General features: G+C 43.9%; 1 protein-coding gene across 2 annotated transcripts in view; it reads left to right on the forward strand.

Annotated features, from left to right (window-relative positions):
- CHODL (chondrolectin) overlaps window positions 1–16,954 on the forward strand; it is a 119,208-nt gene extending 102,254 nt beyond the window's left edge. The window contains exons 4-7 of one of the 2 annotated variants that reach the window (XM_075850924.1): window positions 248–295; window positions 12,639–12,722; window positions 13,076–13,178; window positions 16,440–16,954. In XM_075850924.1, the coding sequence (XP_075707039.1) occupies window positions 248–295; window positions 12,639–12,722; window positions 13,076–13,178; window positions 16,440–16,524 (320 nt within the window). In that variant the 3' untranslated portion in view covers window positions 16,525–16,954. The remainder of the gene's footprint in view (window positions 1–247; window positions 296–12,638; window positions 12,723–13,075; window positions 13,179–16,439) is intronic. The other variant, XM_075850925.1, reaches the window with a different exon arrangement.
- Window positions 16,955–17,429: the final 475 nt, after the last annotated feature.

A 17,429-nucleotide genomic window follows, 5' to 3' on the forward strand; every position in this document is an offset into this window, starting at 1 on the left:
TAACTTTTTAAAACCATGATTAAACGGGGCCCCATTGCATATATAGCGGTATATTTCTAAAGAAGCTAGGACTACAATCCCTGCAGTACAGAGCTCAGTCCCTGTTTGTGGGGCTGTTTGCTGTCTTAGCATGCTCATTGTAATCCATTTATTTGGCATGACACAGTAAGTGTAAGAGAAATGAGTGCTTGTTATGCGGAGCTAACTGAGTTCTACACCTCTTGGGCGATTCTCTTTTCTTTAACAGAAAATATCCTAGAGAAAGAATTAGGAGACAGAGCAGAGCCAGATTATGGTAAGAAACTAAAAAGCCTTCCAGTTATACAGCAAGTATTCAGTGATTTACCAGGCAAAAGGATAACTCTATCATTATGGACATATTTATGGCCAAATATAAAGATGGAGAAGTAATCTCATAGAGGATAATAATTGTGCATGGTTTTGAAATGTTCCCTTCTGGTTTGTTGTAATTTAATTTCCAGACTTGATGTAATGTGACGGTGAGTCCAGTTTTTTTTTTACAACTGGTTTTTATAGTCAGTCAAGAGAATGAAAATGTAAAAAAAAATTAAAATATATATACACATGTACAAAACATTAGATACAAATAATCCATAGTAAGGAAAGTTCCTTGCTCTAAAAAAAGTTGTATAAAAGTTGTTTTTAGAATTTTTTGAACATGTCCTATTACCAGCCCTTGAAGTACCAATTGGTTGCTATTAAATACGATATTTTGCGGCTTTTCTTATTTTCTTGAGCCCTTTTGACCATTCAAGTGTGCGAAGGAGACTCATATGTCAGCATTTTCCCACCTCTGAGTCTTTTCATATAAACTCATCCCGGCCCATTATTAGGGTTGTTTAGGTTGGCCCGATGGCAAGCCTCTTTGGATTTTGGCAACTTACAAAGCTCCTTTTCCTGCTAAACAACTAAAAAAAATCTAGGTCTACCGGACAACCCTCCGAAGTGGTTATTGGAAGCAAAAAAAAAAATAAGTGCATGTGGCTAACCCTTTCCATCTGTGAGCACTTTTAGACACTCAGCAGGATCATATGTCAGCATTTACTTGCCCTTCAGACCAATGTCAGATTGGGATTCATGTTCACTTTTAATTGCATTGCAAGCTTTGTTTATATTCTTGCATACACAGAAAATATCATCAGTGAGGTCAGATATGCTTTTTGTGAATCAGCTCATAAATAATAGACTTTTGTGGCAAGTGATTGCCTTAAAATCAAGTCCAATTTTGAATGTCTTCTACTGGACCTTTGGGGACTTGTTGTATTATGGGGCATTGTTATGTCAGAGCCGGAGGATCATCTGGTACTCTGGTTGGCAAGCTCGACCCAGCCTGAAAATCCCCACTAGGTGCCACACGCAGCCCCCCCCTATAGATAGTGCCCCCTGTAGATTGTGCCATACAGCCCCCCTGTAGACAGTGATATACAGCCCCCCTGAAGACAGTGTCACTCCCCACTTGTAGATAGTGCCCCCACCTCTCCCTTGTAGATAGTGCCATACAGCCCCCCTGTAGAGATCGCCATACAGCTCTCCCTGTATATAGTGCCACACAGCCCTCCTTAGTAGATAGTGCCACACACAGACCCCCGTAGATTGCGCCACAGACAGCCCCCTGTAGATATCACCACAGCCCTCCCCCTTTTAAATACTGCCACACAGCCCACCCTTAGTAGTGTCACTCAGCCCCTCCTTAGTAGTGCCACACAACCCCTTGTATACACCGCTCCCCCTTGTGTACACAGCTCCCCCTTGTGTATAGTGCCACCCAGCTCCCCCTTGTATATAGTGCCACACAGCCCCCCTAGTATATAGTGCCACACAGCCCCCTGTAGATAGTGCCAGACACAGATCCCTGTAGATTGTGCCACACAACCCTCCCCCTTGTAAATAGTGCCATACAGCCAGCCTAGTAGATAGTGCCAAACAGCCCCGTCTAAGTATTGTCACACAGCTCCCCCCTTGTGCATAGTGCCACATAGCCCCCCTTGTATATAGTGCCACACAGCCCCCTTGTATATAGTGCCACCCTGCTCCCCCTTGTATATAGTGACTCCCTGCTACCCCTTGTATATAAAGCCACCCTGCTCCACCCATTGTATATAGTGCCACCCAGCTCCCCCCATTGTATATAGTGCTGCCCTCCTTGTATATAATGCCATCCTGCTGCCCCTTGTATATAGTGCCACACAACCCCCCCCAAAAAAAAATATATTGTACTTACTTTGCCCGGTTCGCGCGTCTGAACGAGCGCCGCACAGGCTCCAGTCGGGACACTTGCGCAGACCAGCGTGATGCAGTGACATCATCACGCCGGCCTGTGCAGGGAGTCCTCCCAACACCTTATAGGCTGCAGGCCTAAAGTAGCCTGCAGCCTCAGGGCCGATTCAAGCTTTTTTGCTGCTTGAAGCGAAAATTGAAATAGTGCCCCCCAGATTTTGATTGACATCCCCCTTGCTGTTCTACATAGCTACCATCCTTCTAAAACTCTTGCGGATGCACCATTGCCTTGTACTCCCAAGGCATGCCCAGTACAGCGATGAAGCCGGGCAAAGTACACCTCGCTGCACAGTCCATGCCCAAGCAGTACAGGGCAATGGCGCATCCAAGAAAATTGTATCAGCCAGGGGGATGTCTATCAAACCCATTAATGAGTAATTAGCGTATAGTGTGCGCCGTTTTAAAAGTTAATTTTATAGATTTTGCAGCATCTGAAAAAAACATACATATGGAACTATTGTCAGGTCATGTATTACCGCATAGTGGCGGTTCAAGTGGTTAAAACTACCGGACACGTTCCTATTAAATATACAATGAATTGAAAACAACTCCATCTGCCCTAAAATTTTGTTATTATAAATATATCCTATATAATTACAGCATCAGAACCAAGCTCTGACATATATACAGCACCAGAACAAAGCTCAATACATATATACAGCACAAGAACAAAGCTCAGTACATAAATACAGCACCAGAACCAAGCTCATTGCATATATACACAACTAGAACAAAGCTCAGTACATATATATGGCACCAGAACCAAGCTCAGTACATAAATACAACACCAGAACCAAGCTCAGTACATAAATACAGCACCAGAACAAAACTCAGTACATATATACAGCACCAGAACAAATACAGCTCAATTTAGTGCAACCCCTGCCGTACAGGTTTGTACGGCGTAAAACTACAGCTCCCAGCATGGCCCGAACAATGGTAAGCATATGCCGGGAGTTGCTGTTTCACCAAAAAAATTATCATATCATAATCATATTACCCATCATCTCGCTGCAGATCATACATTGACTACAGTACTGCTTAGAGGCAGAATAAATATTTACATTAAGTAACTCACTGGTGTCTTTTCAGATTCTAGATCTTTTTCTCTTTTCTTCTGCATCTGGTCCAGACCTCTATGATGACTCCCAGCCACAGCCCATTTCTGCAGTTTTCCGCTCAGATGTCTTCAGCTTCTCACTTTTAAAGCTTTTCTGCACCTATAAACGAAGATAAAATTCTCAACACCTCTAAATATAATAGTGCCATACACTGCACCTCTAATTATAATAGCACCATACACTGCACCACCAACTATAATAGCGCCATACACTTTGTCCCTGATTATAATAGTACCATACACTGTGTCCCACACACACCATGCCCCCTGTAGATAGTGCCCCATAACCTCCCTGCAGATAGTGACCCCATAGAGCCTCTGTAGATAGTGCCCTACATAGAAAAACCCATAGATAGTGCCCCACATACAGCCCCCTGTAGATAATGCCCACATATAGCTCACTGTAGACAGTGCCCACATATGGACTCCAGAGCTGCAAGGCAATAGTGCTAATCACTGATTCACCGTGCTGCCCTACATATAGGTCCCCTATAGATAGTGCATTACATATAGCCCACCTCTGTAGATAATGCCCTACAAATAGCTCACCCTATAGATAGTGCTCCACATATAGCTCACCCCTGTAGTTAGTGCCTCACATATAGCTCCCCCTGTATTTAGTGCCCCACATATAGCCCACCTCTGTAGATAGTGCCCTACAGATATCTTCTCTTTAGATAGTGCTCCACATCCCCACATATAGACCCCACTGTATATAGAGCCCCCCCCCTGTAGATAATGCCACTCAAACTTTCATTAGAAAAAAAAGTTAAAAATACATATGTAAAGGATCTGCCAGGCACAGCTTCGGGGTTAACTCCCAGAACTAATCAGTCAGCACCTGAGAATACATCCCTGAGACTGAATCCTGCTTCCACCATTCAGGCTGGCAGGCTTAGGAGTGGGAGAGCCTATCGTAACCTGGCCAGACTCAGCTAGCTCCCGCCCTCGGTCTATTTAAGCCTGCTCTTCCTGTCCCTCGGTGCTTGTGATTCTTTCCTTGTGGTTTCCTGGCCCAGCTACAGCTCCTGCTATTTTTGATCCTGCTCCATACAGACCCTGGCTTACCGACTACTCTTCTGCTTTTCATTTTGTACCTCGCACACTCCTGGCTTGACTCGGCTCGTTCACCACTCTGGTTGCTCACGGTGTTGCCGTGGGCAACGGCCCCTTTTCCTTGCTTGTGTTCCTTTGTATGTTTGTTGTGTTTGTCGTGCACTTACTGAGCGCAGGGACCGCCGCCCAGTTGTACCCCGTCGCCTAGGGCGGGTCGTTGCAAGTAGGCAGGGACAGAGTGGCGGGTAGATTAGGGCTCACTTGTCCGTCTCCCTACCCCCTGCCATTACAACATACTCACATGATCCCGTTCCTGCGCCGTCCGGTGGCAATGCTGGCCTGCTCCCTTCTGAGCATGTCTGCTGGGGCTGAATGATGCAAGCGGCGGAACCTGTCCCAGAACCAAGCTCAGCACATATATACATCACCAGTACAAAGCTCAGTATATATATATATACAGCACCAGAACCAAGCTCAATACATATATACGACACCAGTACCAAGCTCACTACATAAATACAGCACCAGAACCAAGCTCACTACATATATACAGCACCGGAACGAAGTTTACTACATATATGCAGCACCAGAACCAAGTTCAGTACATATATACAGCACCAGAACCAAGCTCAGTACATAAATACAGCACCAGAACAAAGCTCAGTACATAAATACAGCACCAGAACCAAGCTCATTACATATATACAGCACCAGAACAAATACAGCTCAATTTAGTGCAACCCCTGCCGTACGTTTCTACGGCGTAAAACTACAGCTCCCAGCATGGCCCGAACAATGGTAAGGATATGCCGGGAGTTGCTGTTTCACAAAAAAAAAATATCATATCATAATCATATTACCCATCATCTCGCTGCAGATCATACATTGACTACAGTACTGCTTAGAGGCAGAATAAATATTTACATTAAGTAACTCACTGGTGTCTTTTCAGATTCTAGTTCTTTTTCTCTTTTCTTCTGCATCTGGTCCAGACCTCTATGATGACTCCCAGCCACAGCCCATTTCTGCAGTTTTGCGCTCAGATGTCTTCAGCTCCTCACTTTTAAAAGTTTTCTGCACCTATAAACGAAGCTAAAATTCTCAACGCCCCAAATAGCGACATACACTGCACCTCTAATTATAATAGCACCATACACCGTGTCCCTGATTATAATATTACCATACACTGTGTCCCACACACACACACACCCACACTGTGCCCCCTGTAGATAGTGCCCCATAACCTCCCTGTAGATAGTGACCCCATAGAGCCTCTGTAGATAGTGCCCTACATAGAAACCCCCATAGATAGTGCCCCACATACAGCCCCCTGTAGATAGTGCCCACATATAGCTCACTGTAGACAGTGCCCACATATGGACTCCAGAGCTGCAAGGCAATAGTGCTAATCACTGATTCACCGTGCTACCCTACATATAGGTCCCCTATAGATAGTGCTCAACATATAGCCCACCTCTGTAGATGGTGCCTCACACATAGCCCACCTCTGTAGACAGTGCCCTACTTATAGCCCCCCTGTAGATAGTTCCCCACAGGTAACCCACTCCTGTAGATAGTGCCCTACAAATAGCTCCTCCTATAGATAGTGCTTCACATATAGCCCACCTCTGTAGATAGTGCTTCACATATAGCTCCCCCTGTATATAGTGTCTCATATATAGCCCACCCCTGTAGACAGTGCCCTACATACAGTATAGCCCCCTGTAGATAGTGCCCCACAGGTAACCTACTCCTGTAGATAGTGCCCTACAAATAGCTCCCCCTATAAATAGTGCTCCACATATAGCTCACCCCTGTAGTTAGTGCCTCACATATAGCTCCCCCTGTATTTAGTGTCCCACATATAGACCCCCCCTGTAGATAGAGCCCCCCTGTAGATAATGCCACTCAAACTTTCATTAGAAAAAAAAGTAAAAAATACATACTCACATGATCCCGTTCCTGCGCCGTTCGGTGGCAATGCTGGCCTGCTCCCTTCTGAGCATGTCTGCTGGGGCAGAATAATGCAAGCGGCGGAACCTGTCTCAGAACCAAGCTCAGTACATATATACATCACCAGTACGAAGCTCAGTACATATATATACAGCACCATAACCAAGCTCAGTACATATATACAACACCAGTACCAAGCTCACTACATAAATACAGCACCAGAACCAAGCTCACTACATATATACAGCACCGGAACGATGTTTACTACAAATATGCAGCACCAGAACCAAGTTCAGTACATATATACAGCACCAGAACAAAGCTCAGTACATAAATACAGCACCAGAACCAAGCTCAGTACATAAATACAACACCAGAACCAAGCTCAGTACATATATACAGCACCAGAACAAATACAGCTCAATTTAGTGCAACCCCTGCCGTACGTTTGTACGGCGTAAAACTACAGCTCCCAGCATGGCCTGAACAATGGTAAGGATATGCCGGGAGTTACTGTTTCACAAAAAAAAATATCATATCATAATCATATTACCCATCATCTCGCTGCAGATCATACATTGACTACAGTACTGCTTAGAGGCAGAATAAATATTTACATTAAGTAACTCACTGGTGTCTTTTCAGATTCTAGTTCTTTTTCTCTTTTCTTCTGCATCTGGTCCAGACCTCTATGATGACTCCCAGCCACAGCCCATTTCTGCAGTTTTCCGCTCAGATGTCTTCAGCTCCTCATTTTTAAAACTTTTCTGCACCTATAAACGAAGATAAAATTCTCAACGCCCCAAATAGCGACATACACTGCACCTCTAATTATAATAGCACCATACACCGTGTCCCTGATTATAATATTACCATACACTGTGTCCCACACACACCCACACTGTGCCCCCTGTAGATAGTGCCCCATAACCTCCCTGTAGATAGTGACCCCATTGAGCCTCTGTAGATAGTGCCCTACATAGAAACCCCCATAGATAGTGCCCCACATACAGCCCCCTGTAGATAGTGCCCACATATAGCTCACTGTAGACAGTGCCCACATATGGACTCCAGAGCTGCAAGGCAATAGTGCTAATCACTGATTCACCGTGCTACCCTACATATAGGTCCCCTATAGATAGTGCTCCACATATAGCCCACCTCTGTAAATGGTGCCTCACATATAGCCCACCTCTGTAGACAGTGCCCTACATATAGCCCCCCTGTAGATAGTTCCCCACAGGTAACCCACTCCTGTAGATAGTGCCCTACAAATAGCTCCTCCTATAGATAGTGCTTCACATATAGCCCACCTCTGTAGATAGTGCTTCACATATAGCTCCCCCTGTATATAGTGTCTCATATATAGCCCACCCCTGTAGACAGTGCCCTACATACAGTATAGCCCCCTGTAGATAGTGCCCCACAGGTAACCCACTCCTGTAGATAGTGCCCTACAAATAGCTCCCCCTATAAATAGTGCTCCACATATAGCTCACCCCTGTAGTTAGTGCCTCACATATAGCTCCCCCTGTATTTAGTGTCCCACATATAGACCCCCCTGTAGATAGAGCCCCCAATGTAGATAATGCCACTCACACTTTTATTAGAAAAAAAAGTAAAAAATACATACTCACATGATCCCATTCCTGCGCCGTCTGGTGGCAATGCTGGCCTGCTCCCTTCTGAGCCTGTCTGCTGGGGCTGAATGATGCAAGCGGCGCGATGACATCATCGCGCCGCTAACGTCCTTGAAAGGCGGCGCTAATTGGCGGGGCAAGTCATTTTGCCCTGCCAATCAGCGTCATTGTAAGGCACTGAATGGTCGGGCACGGAACATACCCGGCCATTCAGCACTAATGCATGTAATTGTATCTGCGTGCTATAGGCGCAGGTACAATTAGTGCAGGAGGGGGTGACGGCGGCTGGTTTCAGTGGCGCCGCTGCCCCCTCAGAGAGGCAGCAGGCCCTTTGCAACCTATAATATTAATTTGTATCTATGTCCAGAGGATGCATATACAAGTGAATATGGCTGTCGCTAGCACGGGGGCCTCCTCCGGTGCTAGCGACGCCACTGGGAATGAGGGGGTCCATAACGCCCAACCCATAAATGTTAGGGGCTGGGCGGCGCTGGCCCCGTAATGGCATCGCTATCGCTGTGGCAGCCATAATGGCTGCTAGAAGCACCACAATGCATGGGGGGGGCATGCGGACGGACGGCATGGGCCCCCTCATGCCACGGGCCCTGTAGCAGCCACTACAGTTGCCAGAATGGTAGTTACGCCACTGCTGAGAATCTTATGAAGAGGACTCTTCCAGTTTCCAAGAAGTCATGGGGATGGGCATTCTGCTTTCTGACCCTATAGTGGGCAAGGTACAGGGGGTAATTGTGGTCATTCTCATACCACTACACCTCTAAGATCAAAGAGTTCTGCAGGTGAGGTACCTGCAGAACTCTTTGATCTTATAGATGTAGTAGTTGTATAAGTGTACTCCTGCCATTCTAGCAATGTTTTGGGAACTTGACTACAGCATGAGAATGACCAGGAGTAACCTTTGAACATCTGGATAGTCTGAACAACGGATTTATCAAGTGGATAAATCTGACGTAGCTGTGCAAGAAAATCCACGTCAGAAATCCAAGCTGATTGGATTTCTGCCGCTGATTTTCATTTTTATCTACCACAGATCCGCACACAGAATAGGCCAATGCAACGGGGCTAATCCACGTGTGGCTAGCTGACGAAGTCTGCGTCACGAAGTGACATGTCACTTCTTTATTTCTACGCCATATGAACAACAGGGCTGTTTCCCATTTAAATCAATGGAACAGTGTTTGTTAGATGTTTAAACGCGGAATATACATATCTCTGCGCCGAAATGTGTGTGAAAATCCAGTGTGTAAAAGCAACCACTTGCCTTTTCCATAATAATAATAATAATCTTTATTTATGTAGCGCCAACATATTCCGCAGCAGGGGGTACATTGAACAGACAATATCAGACATTACATATTGACAAAACCAGTTTACAATTAAAACAAGCGGAGTGATCACCCCGCAAGAGCTTACAATCTATGAGGAAATAAGGGAGACACAAAATGTAAAAGTGCTTGTTCAGTACAATGGTCGAGAAATCTTTTATACATATGATTTAGTAACATAAAGCTGCATGAGCCGGTCACCAGCCAGTGTCAGTGTATGACAGACATGATGTGTATTAGGGTGCAAGGAAGTGTGGGGGGGATACTGCTGAATGACGGTGCCTCGTTACTAATGGGGCCAGGGAAAGGAGTCAAATTAGGGAATGTTATAGGCCTGTCTAATAAGATGTGTTTTCAGGGCTCGTTTAAAACTGTGGATGTTGGGAATTGATCTGATTGTCTGGGGTAGCACATTACAAAGGACTGGTGCAGCACGAGAAAAATGACCTGCGGCTTGGTTTTTTAATCCACAGCTTGTCAGTTGTATTTGCGTAATCACTGCATTTGTGTTGCGGGTTATCCCCATTAAATTCAATGGGGTGGTAAAACATGCAAAAAAATAGCAGCGGAAATGCTTCGATTCCGCCGCAAAAAAATAGAAAAAAAAAATATCTTATACTTACCAAGAATTCTGTGCTTCTTCGTCCAGGCCGGCTTCCTGGGATGACGTTTCATCCCGTGTGACCACTGCAGCCAATCACAGGCTGCAGCGGTCACATGGGATAAAATGTCATCCCAGGAGGCCGGTCTGTAGGACGTCCGATGGTAAGTATGTGTTTTTTGTTTTTTTTTACGTACAATATTTTGTAGCGGACATTCTGGCCGAAAAACTGCACCACAATTTGGGCGGTTACACTGTGTACCTTTACATAGCATATCCGCCCTGTGTGGACATCGTCTTAGGGGCCGCTCACATATGTCCGTTGTCCGTTTCAGTATCCCTCCGGCGTGTTGCCGGGAAACTGATGCTAGAACGGATCCCTTAGCTTTCTATGGGATCTGTTCTGGCACAGGGGACATCGGTTGTGGCGCTGTACGGTGCTGGACCTGTGGAGGAGCTGAATTCAAAAACGTTACTTGCAGCGTTTTTGGATCCGGCCCCCAGGGAGGTCCGGCGCCGTATCCTATCTTAATTAACTGTGGCTGGATTAACACAGGGTCCTTCCGCATCCACCTTCCGGCAGCACCGGGCGGCAAAGGGGATGTGAGCAGGAGCAGAATTTAGTGACAACCCCCCTGTAGATAGTGCCACTGTAGCTGTGGCCGGGCCACAGCGTCGGACTGGGGATTCCACTCAGGGAGTAATCCCTGACGTCACTGTCCATATAGACAGTGGCATCAGGGGCTCCACCTTGAGGGAATCCCCGGCCACAGCATCGGAAATGCTGTGTGGGGGGGGGGATTTCGCTTCAGGAGTTGCCTCTGATGTCACTGTCCATATATGGATAGTGACATCAGGGCTTCTACAGGAGCGGAATCCCCAGCAAGCAGAGCGTCAGCAACAGTCTGGCCGGAGATTCCGCTTCTAGATGTAACCGCTGACGTCACTATCTTTATATGGACTGTGGCATTAGGGGCTCCTCCTGGAGGAAATCCCCGGCCACAGTGTCGGCAATGCTCTGGCTGGGTATTCTACTGCTAAAGGGATCTTCTCTATCTACAATGGAAGGGAGGTAGCGCTATGTACAGTTGGGATGGCGCTATCTACAGGGGGTGCTGTGTGGCGCTATCTATAGGGGGTGCTGTGTGCCGATATGTACAGGTGGCGCTGTGTGGTGCTATGTATGGGGGCGCTGTGTGGCGCTATCTACAGAGGGCTGTGTGATATTATCTACAGGGGGTGCTGTGCCACTAGTTACACTATCTACAGAGGGCACTGCGGCATTATCTATAGGGGATGTGTGGCCCTATCTACAGAGGGCACTGCGGCATTAACTACAGGGGGTGTGTGGCACTATATACAGAGAGAACTGTAGCATTATCTATGGGAGGTGTGGCTCAATATACAAGGGGGTGTGTGGCACTATCCAATGAGGGCACTGCGGCATTATCTACAGGGGGGTGTGGCACTATCTACAGAGGGCACTGCGGCACTATATACAGAAAGCAGTGATTCACTATCTACAGAGGGCACTGCAGCATTTTCTACAGGGGATGGGTGGCACTATATACATAGAGCAGTTTGGCACTATCTACGAAGGGCACTGTGGCATTATCTACAGGGGGGTGTGGCACTATATATACAGAGGGCACTGCGGCATTATCTACAGAGGGCACTGTAGCTTTATCTATACAGGGCACTGTTTCATTATATACACATGAAATTCATCAGTTTTAAAAAAAAATGGAAACATGGTCATGGAACGGATACAAAACAGATGCAAAATGGCTGTCAAAAACGGACCAAGGCGACCGTTTCTAACGGCCGACACCCGGACCCTGTTGTGTGAATAGATACAACAGCAAACCCAGCGTGGTGTGGGGTGGGTAGGAGATGCGGGTGGGATTGGGTAGCTGTAAAGGCCCCAAAACTAGCTACTCCCTGAAGTTAGGGCTAGTGTTTGGCGTCTTTGCTGGCTCACGAGGCTGCTTTGAAGATCTGATCTGAGGTCAGTGGACAGCAGCTGCTTTCTGGGCTATCTCTCTGCGCCGGCCTTGGCGCTGCACTGAATATGACACACGTGACATTACAATGTGTGTGTCAAACTTCAGTGTAGTGCCAAGGCCGGAGCAGAGGAGAGCCCTGACATGGTACACAACATGTATCTCATCTATCATGTATCCAATCTATCACAAACTATGCACCACTGATAAGATTGGCACATTTTCAGACCCTAGACTACCTTTTTGTTGGACCACTTTGGTAAAAACTGATGGTAAAAGCTGATGACAACTAACGACAACCGATGACAACTGATGGTTTTGTCGTAAAAATTGTGAAAAGATACATTTTTACATCAGTTTTTGCATCAATTGTAATCACTTTAGAGACAAAAAAAACTGATGCTGATGCAACTGATATATGTGAACGCACCCTTACAGTACGCAGCTCTGCATGGGAAGATCAAGAAGATTGACTACATATTATGAATGACCTGTGGTTACTCTCATTATTGAGATAAATCGGAGTGTAATAAATAATCACGCTTTATTTGGCAACATTTTCTAATAATAACAAACATAATACTACTACTAATAATAATAATATACTTTGTTTCTGACTTCCAGACCCTCTGTCTCCTGTGACAACAGATATAACTTTCGCTACAGCCAAACCAGAGGACTCCTCTCATGTATCTGTGGCAGAAACAGGTGATTTGTTTCCATTAACTCGAAACAGCTCAGCTAAAATTCATTTGTGTGGGCGAAATGCTTACTTCATTTTCCAATAACAGCAGCAGCATGCAGTAAATATTCCCATAATATAGTTGTCAGGCTGAAGAAAACCAGCAGCGTGTGCTGTATCTCAGAGCGGTAATTAAGGCTGTGATAGCGGCTGATCATTTATTAATTATCAATACTTTTAAAGGCTGGAATAAATATAATTATATTGCTGTTTAAGCAGGGAACATTAGATATGTGAAGCAAACTGTGGCGTGGAACAATTGAGTGGGAAGGTGGATTGTTAATATTTCTCTGTTTGCATTTTTATTTCCATCTTCTAGGAATAATGCCAAACTTAATCTATGTTATTATACCCACCATACCGCTGCTGCTGCTGATACTGGTGGCTTTCGGGACCTGCTGCTTCCAAATGCTACATAAAAGGTATAAACTGTCGCTTCACGAATGTTGCTCGTTCTATGTAAATTAATTCCCTGTTGGAATATTAGGAGATTCAGGTCATTATTTAAGTAGGAATCAGATAATTGAGATTTAATAATGCGAGCGTCTTTATTGGTGACGTCTTACTCTATTAACCCCTTTGAGCACCTGGACATAATTGCTCGTCCTGGTGCGGGGTTGAAGTATGGAGCGGGCTCACGCGCTGAGCCCACTCTATACGCTGCGGGTGTTAGCTGTGTATTACAGCTGACACCCGGTACTAACGGCCAGGAACAGTGATCACACTATTCCTGGCCGTTTTATCCCTTAAATGCTGGAGTGAATTGTGACCGCAGCATCTGAGGCGTTAAAAAGAGAGTGTGGCCCCTCCGACAGCTCATCGTTCACCTGTGATCACAGGAGGCCGATGGTTATCATAGAAGTCCAGGGACCTAATGAAGGCTCCAGGACTACCTTCACTCTGCCTCTGTTAAGACGTTCCTCTGGCAGGGTTTAACAGGTGCCTGTAAAAATTACTATACACTGAAATACATTAGTATTGCAGTGTATTGTACCAGCGATCTCACGATCGCTGGTTCAAGTCTCCTAGGGGGACTAATAAAATGTGTAAAAATAAAGTTACATTTAGGATAGATTTGCACGAGCGTTTTTCACGTCCGAGGTGCCTCCGTGCTGCACCCCTGTGGGATGCGTGATCATGCATCCCCCATAGACTAGAGTCTATGGAGGGATGCATGAAGTGCAAAAATATAGGACATGTCCTAATTTTTAACGGACCCTTCACACGGTCCGTTGAAACAACGGCCGTGTGAACGGCCCCATTGAATTACATAGGTCCGTGTAACGACCGTTGTTGTAACGTTAGTAGTGAAAATATATATATATTTATTAAAAGTTTTAAAAAAAAACTTTTTCCCATTTTTCCTCTAGAGTAAAAATAAACAAAATTGGTATAGCTGTATACGTAAAAGTCCAAACTGTTACAATATACCATTATTTAACTCACACAGTGAACCCGTAAAAATTAAACATTTTAAACCGCCAAAATCACCGTTTTTTTGTCACCTTAGATATAAAAAAAATGGAATAAAATGTGATCAAATTTTTTTTACCAATATGGGTATGTTTACGCCTGAAAAAATAGAAGTTGAATGCCTGCATACATCTGCCCATTAAAATCAATGGGAAAAACAGCATTTAGTTCATACGGGGCGTCTTTTTACGCCGCTCTTTTAAAAAACGGAGCGTAAAAAGACGCTCCGTAAAAAGAAGTAGCATGTCACTTCTTGAGGCATTTTTTAGAGCTGATTTTCCATTGAACGCTATGAAAAACGCATCAAAAAGTGCCTCAAACGAAGCCTCAAAAGAAGCTCCAAATTAAAAGAAGCTTCATTTTCAGCTTCAAAAACGGTTGAAAATCAGCGGCTGTTTTCTCTGAAAACAGCTCGGTATTTTCAGATGTTTTTTGTTAAGCGTGTGAACATAGCCTAATAAGTACAGCTCGTCTTGCAAAAAATAAGCCCTCACACTGCTAAATCGACAAAAAAGTTATGGCTCTCAGAATGTGGCGACACAAAACTATTTTTTTTCTTTAACAAATAGTTTTTTCTTTGAAAAAGTAGTAAAATATAATAAAACCTATAAAAATTTGGTATCACCGTAATCGTATTGAGCCGCAGAATATAATTATCGTTTTTACTGCACGGCGAAAGCCATAAAAACAAAACTCAAAAAAGCAATGTATGAGATCAAAGTTTTTTCACATTTCAGACCCCAAAGAATTTTTTTTCAGCTTCCCAGTACATTATATGGTACTTTAAATAGTGCCAATAGGAACTACAACTCCTCCCGAAAAAAAAAAACCCTCACTACTATATTGATGGAAAAATAAAAAGTTATCGCTCTTGGAAGGCAGGGAGTGAAATACGAAAATGAAAAGGCAAAAAATGTCTCAATCCTGAAAGTTATAAATTTAGATGTGATCTGTAACAGCTGGATCCTGTGTGTCAGAGACAGGCAGGACCCGTTGACACTGAACCCGTCAGTCCCGCTGACCTGACGGATTCAGGTTTCAGCGCACAATACAGCTGTTCTGTATACAGATTACAAAGCAACTGTATCTCAAAAAGTAAAAAATATTTTTAATAAGAAGGTGTCCACAGCCTTTGAGTGAAGTTTAGATTCAGCAGGTCTGGCAGTAATCATGCCTGGGTGCGGCTAGGGAAATTGAACCCAATTGTCAAATAAATTTGGGTAACTGGTTGATTTAGTAGCTAAGGGGGCAATTACTTATTCACATGAGGCCATGTAGAGCTGGACAGCGTTTTTACTTAAAAAAAATTGAATTATCATTTGAAAAAACAGCATTTTGTGTTTACTTGGGTTATCTTTGTCCAATAATGAAAATAGTTTGATGATCTGAAACATTCATGTGTCACAAATATACAAAAATAGAAGAAATTGGGAAATACTTTTTCACATTACTGTGTCTACCTATCTCATATGTATCTATTTATTTATGTATCCATATATCTATCTTCCCATCATCTATCTATCTATCTATCTATCTATCTATCTATCTATCTATCTATCTATCTATCTATCTATCTATCTATCTATCTATCTATCATCTATCTATCTATCTAAGACAAAAAATAGGCAGCACTCCGTTCAGGTAGAGGTGAAAAAAGAGGGTACTATTATTGTCCCATAAACAGTGGCAACGTTTCAGCTCCTTCCACTGGAGCCTTTCTCAAGGCTTGAGAAAGGCTCCAGTGGAAGGAGCTGAAACGTTGCCACTGTTTATGGGACAATAAAAGTACCCTCTTTTTTCACCTCTACCTGAACGGAGTGCTGCCTATTTTTTGTCTTATATACCATTGGGATTGTGGTCTTATCCCGTTGGCTTGCACTCATAGCATACCGGTGCGGCTGGATCCATTTGTTTTTCTATCTATCTATCTATCTATCTATCTATCTATCTATCTATCTATCTATCTATCTATCTATCTATCTATCTATCTATGTTGCTTGTTCTGTCTGTAAGTCGAATAACTACACCCACAACACAGCCATATTCTTTGACTTTTACCAGTCTTTCTTTATTAAGCTCACATTGCTTGATTTAGAAAAACAGAGTCAAAACAACACACTAATTCAATGATTCGTCCCTAGAATCCCCTGCCATGCTCCGTATCATCCCTGTCACATTTTATCTCTCTATATTGTTTTTCTGACTTTTAGTAAAGAACGTTCAAAGACCAGCCCAACTCAATCTACCCTGTGGATTTCCAAAGCCCCGAGGAGCGATATCACTATGGAAGTTTAACAAAACAATGACTCATATCACCACAATGCAAGAAAATGTATCCCAATGTATTTTCTGGATCACTAAACTTTAAAGCATCAGCTTGGAATGACTTGCTATCTCAGCAGCATCAGTATTCTGTTCAGCAAGAAGAACTAACGGCTCCCCCTTGAGGCACACTTTAAGAACACTTTTGTAATACTCATGTTTGATTCATAAGTAAACCAGAATCTGAGTCTTGCTACATTTAGAATAAAGAAGCCTTTGCTTATTTTGCTGGATGAAAATCTTCAATTACAATGCGGCCGAGGAAACGGACAACTCCTCTTTCAATTTATATGAAGAAATCTTCTGTATGTTTGACACTGTTTGCAATGAGAATGGTTGATTTTATTATCATGTTTCTTCTGTATTGTACTTTTTGATGAACATTAAAGTCTATTGCTATGAATGTGTATTGTAAAAAGAAACAAATAGAGAAAAAAAAATAGAGAAAAAACCACGGCGCCACATAGTGAAGTAGGTTTAGGATAGGCTAATGGAGGAAAGAAAATACTATGCTCACCAGAAAGCCATAGGTAATGCGCGAGGAAAAAGGTCCACAGGTGCTGCTGCCAGATCCGGACCGGTGACCAAAGGTACCGCTGGTGTATAATGGATAAATGTAGAAAACGAGAGGATCTATATTGGCGCTGCTGCGTGGATCAGGTGCGATGGAGAGACGAGTAGACTCTTCCTTGGTTTAAATAGGTGCTTTATTGCAACGCGTTTCGACGCCGAACTGGCGTCTTCATCAGGCATAAAATTTCAGTTTAAAACATGCTGGTATATATATACAACACTGGGTACTGATTGGCCCAGTTCAGATGGAACAGAATTGGCAAGGAAAAAACCGCCAAAACATGGTGGGTCAAAGTTCAAACAAA

The sequence above is a fragment of the Rhinoderma darwinii genome, chromosome 2, assembly GCF_050947455.1.
Source record: "Rhinoderma darwinii isolate aRhiDar2 chromosome 2, aRhiDar2.hap1, whole genome shotgun sequence".
Lineage (NCBI taxonomy): Eukaryota > Metazoa > Chordata > Amphibia > Anura > Rhinodermatidae > Rhinoderma > Rhinoderma darwinii.